This window comes from Gossypium arboreum, chromosome 4, assembly GCF_025698485.1.
Source record: "Gossypium arboreum isolate Shixiya-1 chromosome 4, ASM2569848v2, whole genome shotgun sequence".
Taxonomy (NCBI): Eukaryota; Viridiplantae; Streptophyta; class Magnoliopsida; order Malvales; family Malvaceae; genus Gossypium; species Gossypium arboreum.
This window is the reverse complement of record NC_069073.1, coordinates 112,875,181-112,878,225: the sequence shown is the minus strand read 5'-3', so window position 1 is coordinate 112,878,225 and position 3,045 is coordinate 112,875,181. Positions and strand designations below refer to the sequence as shown.

The 3,045-nt window shown below is 33.4% G+C and overlaps 1 protein-coding gene across 3 annotated transcripts; it reads right to left on the bottom strand.

Moving 5' to 3' along the window:
* Positions 1-570: 570 nt before the first annotated feature.
* LOC108457833 (uncharacterized) lies at positions 571-2,646 on the bottom strand. 3 transcript variants are annotated; one of them, XM_017756996.2, is made up of 4 exons: positions 2,395-2,646; positions 1,770-2,006; positions 1,595-1,658; positions 571-1,240 (listed from the first exon to the last, which is right to left on the bottom strand). In XM_017756996.2, exons 2-4 carry the CDS (start codon positions 1,955-1,957, stop codon positions 989-991), a joined length of 504 nt encoding a protein of 167 aa, XP_017612485.1. In that variant the 5' UTR covers positions 1,958-2,006; positions 2,395-2,646; the 3' UTR covers positions 571-988. The 3 variants fall into 3 exon arrangements, with proteins under 3 accessions (XP_017612485.1, XP_017612486.1, XP_017612487.1); XM_017756997.2 differs by having other exon boundaries at positions 1,770-2,092; positions 2,395-2,630; XM_017756998.2 differs by having other exon boundaries at positions 1,770-1,965; positions 2,395-2,629.
* Positions 2,647-3,045: the final 399 nt, after the last annotated feature.

Sequence of the window (3,045 nt, the reverse complement as noted above, 5' to 3'; positions counted from 1 at the left end):
TTTACACAAGCCCACACCACACCAAAAACATAATGCTTTCAAGTTATAAAGCTATCACCTTCTGGCCAGACCTCACGTGATAATTCGGCGGATTAAATCAGATTTATTACATTGCTGTTTTAAAAAAATTATGAAGCTTTAAATATGGACCCAACATAATCAATTAAAAGAAAAAAAGTAGTTTCAAGTGTGAATGGTATTAAATTAAAAAAGAGAAAAGATGTTTTGAGTTATATCAATATCATTTTAGTTTGGATTCATTTTCACGTTTAGTTATAAAATCAAAATTGTTAAAAGTTAATAATAATAAAACCAAATTCCGTAATCGGATGCTGAAAAAGAGAGGGAAGAAGTAAAAGCGAGAGCCCCACTACAATTATATGCTATGAAAGAGACAGAGAGCATCATCATGTGCGATATATGATGGTCGTTTGGTATAAAGGAAAAAAGCAGATCAGATGAGTGGGGTGTCGAGGAATTGATTATAGCTTTTGTAATAAAAACACCTTTGACATTTCCTATCCCTCCTTGAGTTTGAATGATAAACACACAATATACTGAGATTCCATCTTCTTTACGTATCAGGATTTCCAGCCACATTGGCGTGATTCATAAGCAAACAGCAGTTGGATTTATATACACTGTTCCAGTGTTTTACTTAAATCACTCCACTAAATACACAACAAATTCCCTTCTTGACTTGAGACTCTTTACAAAACCCAAAAACAAAGAAAAAACACCCAAGCCATTATCTAAACATTAACCTACGCTCCTCTCTCCTTATTTCTATTCAACTTACTCTCACATACTTACAAGACACCAAGTTCTTTTTTCATTACATACAAACAACCCTTTATCCATATATTTACACTAACAAAGGGTTCTTTGCTTTTTTCTCTTCAGTCACTTACAATTTCAAAATTCCCTTCCCTGTTTTGGTAGCTCCTCTTGTTTTATCTATGTACTCTTTTGTTGATAGAAATGGGTTCTAAGCCAGTGCAAAACAATCAAACCCCTCCACTCTCACTGCTGGTTTGTTACCAAAATTGGCCCGAATACACCCTCCTTTCCTTGAAGATGATGACGGAGACGAAGGAGGAGGCGGATTTGGAGACGGCGGGTTGACCATCTTCTCTTCCCCAAATCGAGCATCCTGTATTAATGGGTTAGCTACTCTACTCGGCGGCGACCCACAAAAAAATGGGGGCGACGACGCTACTTGTTCTGCTCTACAACCACCCTGCCAAATTCCAAATTCAATGATCAGATAATTTTTTTTTTATGAGAAACCGTATACAACAGATTAACGGATCTTCTCGTAGATCAACACTTTGGAAAACCAGAACTATGTTCTTCTAGAAACTCTTTAGTTGGCTCACTAAACTAACGGTTAAAATTTTAAATGGTCCCCCCCCCCTTTGCAAAAGACATTTCTGGCATCGAGACTCCGCCATTGCCCCAAAGCTAAGATTTTTTATTATTTTATAATTTATGATAATTTATTGTTCCTTAGAATAAGACAACTAGAAATAAACACCTAAATACGTGTAGATTATTTTTAAAAATAAACAAGGAGAAAGAAGCACGGGCATACCTTTGTAAGAATCATATCCAAAATATCACTCCCTGCTTTCGAATCACAAAGCTCAGTTTGATGGCTGAAAAACATTAAAAATATTTGTTAGTACTCTATCTCTGCTGTAATTTGTTTATTTATTTATTTTTGAGAGAGAGAAGGTTAAAAGTTGAAGGGAATAAGGGAAAATTACCTAAGTTGCCATCTGAGGGACCGAACTGGCTGGTCGTTGAAAGAGGCGTTTAAGAGACCCAAACGACGTGGTTTTGGGCAGACCATAGTCTCTCTCCGATCCGTAACCATAACTGAAACCGAAATAGAGCTCTGCAACTCCTCACAGCTGCTTCCAATAGCGTTCTGTTGGATGGCACGCTGCTTCATCTTTTCCCCTTTGACGTTTTTTTTTTTATATTATTAACAATTAATATCCCTATTTAACATAAAACAGAAACTTAATTGAACAGAAACCAAAATTCAACCGTAGCCTTCTTCCGGTGTATTTCTAACATTAAATTCCTACAATAATGATAAAATCAGTTCTAGATCCGTAGATCTACAGGAGCAAAACAAATTAAATATTAAAATAAATAGATCTAATTGCAATTCGGAGCCGGAAAAAAAACAAACGGAGCTTAAAGATGTTAATTATAAGGAAAAAAAATAAGCTTAAATTCCCAAAATTAGGTTTCGTAAGGAAATGATTCAGATCGAGGAAGAAATAAAGGAAATCTTGAGAAGACCTTGTTTGAAACGATGAAAAATTGAGGGGGAAAGAAAGAAGGCAGAGGCGAAGAGGTAATGGAGAGAAAGTATAATACCTTTGTTTCTAACTGTACAGCTGCGTTGAGAAACTGTTGGAGTAGGTAGTAAAATATAAACAGAGAAAGAAAATGAAGTAAAGTTAGGCGAGAGAAGAAAGAAGGATAGCGGAGGAAAGGTCCGGTGTGCTTTATAGATGAGAAGGAGAAAGAGAAATTAGGAAGGAAAAAAAAAAGAAAAGAGGGAAGAGACGAGAGAATCACGAAAATTGGAATTAAAATAAAGTAAATTAAGGTAAATTAAATAAGAAAGTCGTAGGGGAACGTGGCAACAATACAGCTAAGAATTGAAAATAAAAAATAATTTTATTGAAAGAAAAAGAAGAAGTAGGGTGTACTTAAATAGTAAAAGGCTTCTGAAAAGAAAAAGTGAGAAATAGTAGAAAGGTTTGAGCTCATTTTCATTTTCAAAATTTTGTTTGAAACTGATTTATGTTTCATTTTAAATTAAAGTTTAATTATTTTTAAGTACAATTATAAATTTAATTATTTATATATTTTTATATAAATACTTAAAATTACTCATAAGAAAATTAATATGTTTTCACACGCTTAAACTCATATTAATTGATAATATATATACATATTTAAACTAAAATAAACTTAAAAAAATACATACTAAAACTTAAAAATTTTAAAATCTCAAAAATT

Coding starts and splice junctions, on each gene's coding strand:
- LOC108457833 (XM_017756996.2), bottom strand. CDS start 1,957: ATGAAGCAGCGTGCCATCCAACAGAACGCTATTGGAAGCAGCTGTGAG. Junction 1,659..1,769: donor TCCCTCAGATGGCAACTTAG/GTAATTTTCCCT, acceptor AATGTTTTTCAG/CCATCAAACTGAGCTTTGTG. Junction 1,241..1,594: donor TGGATATGATTCTTACAAAG/GTATGCCCGTGC, acceptor GGAATTTGGCAG/GGTGGTTGTAGAGCAGAACA.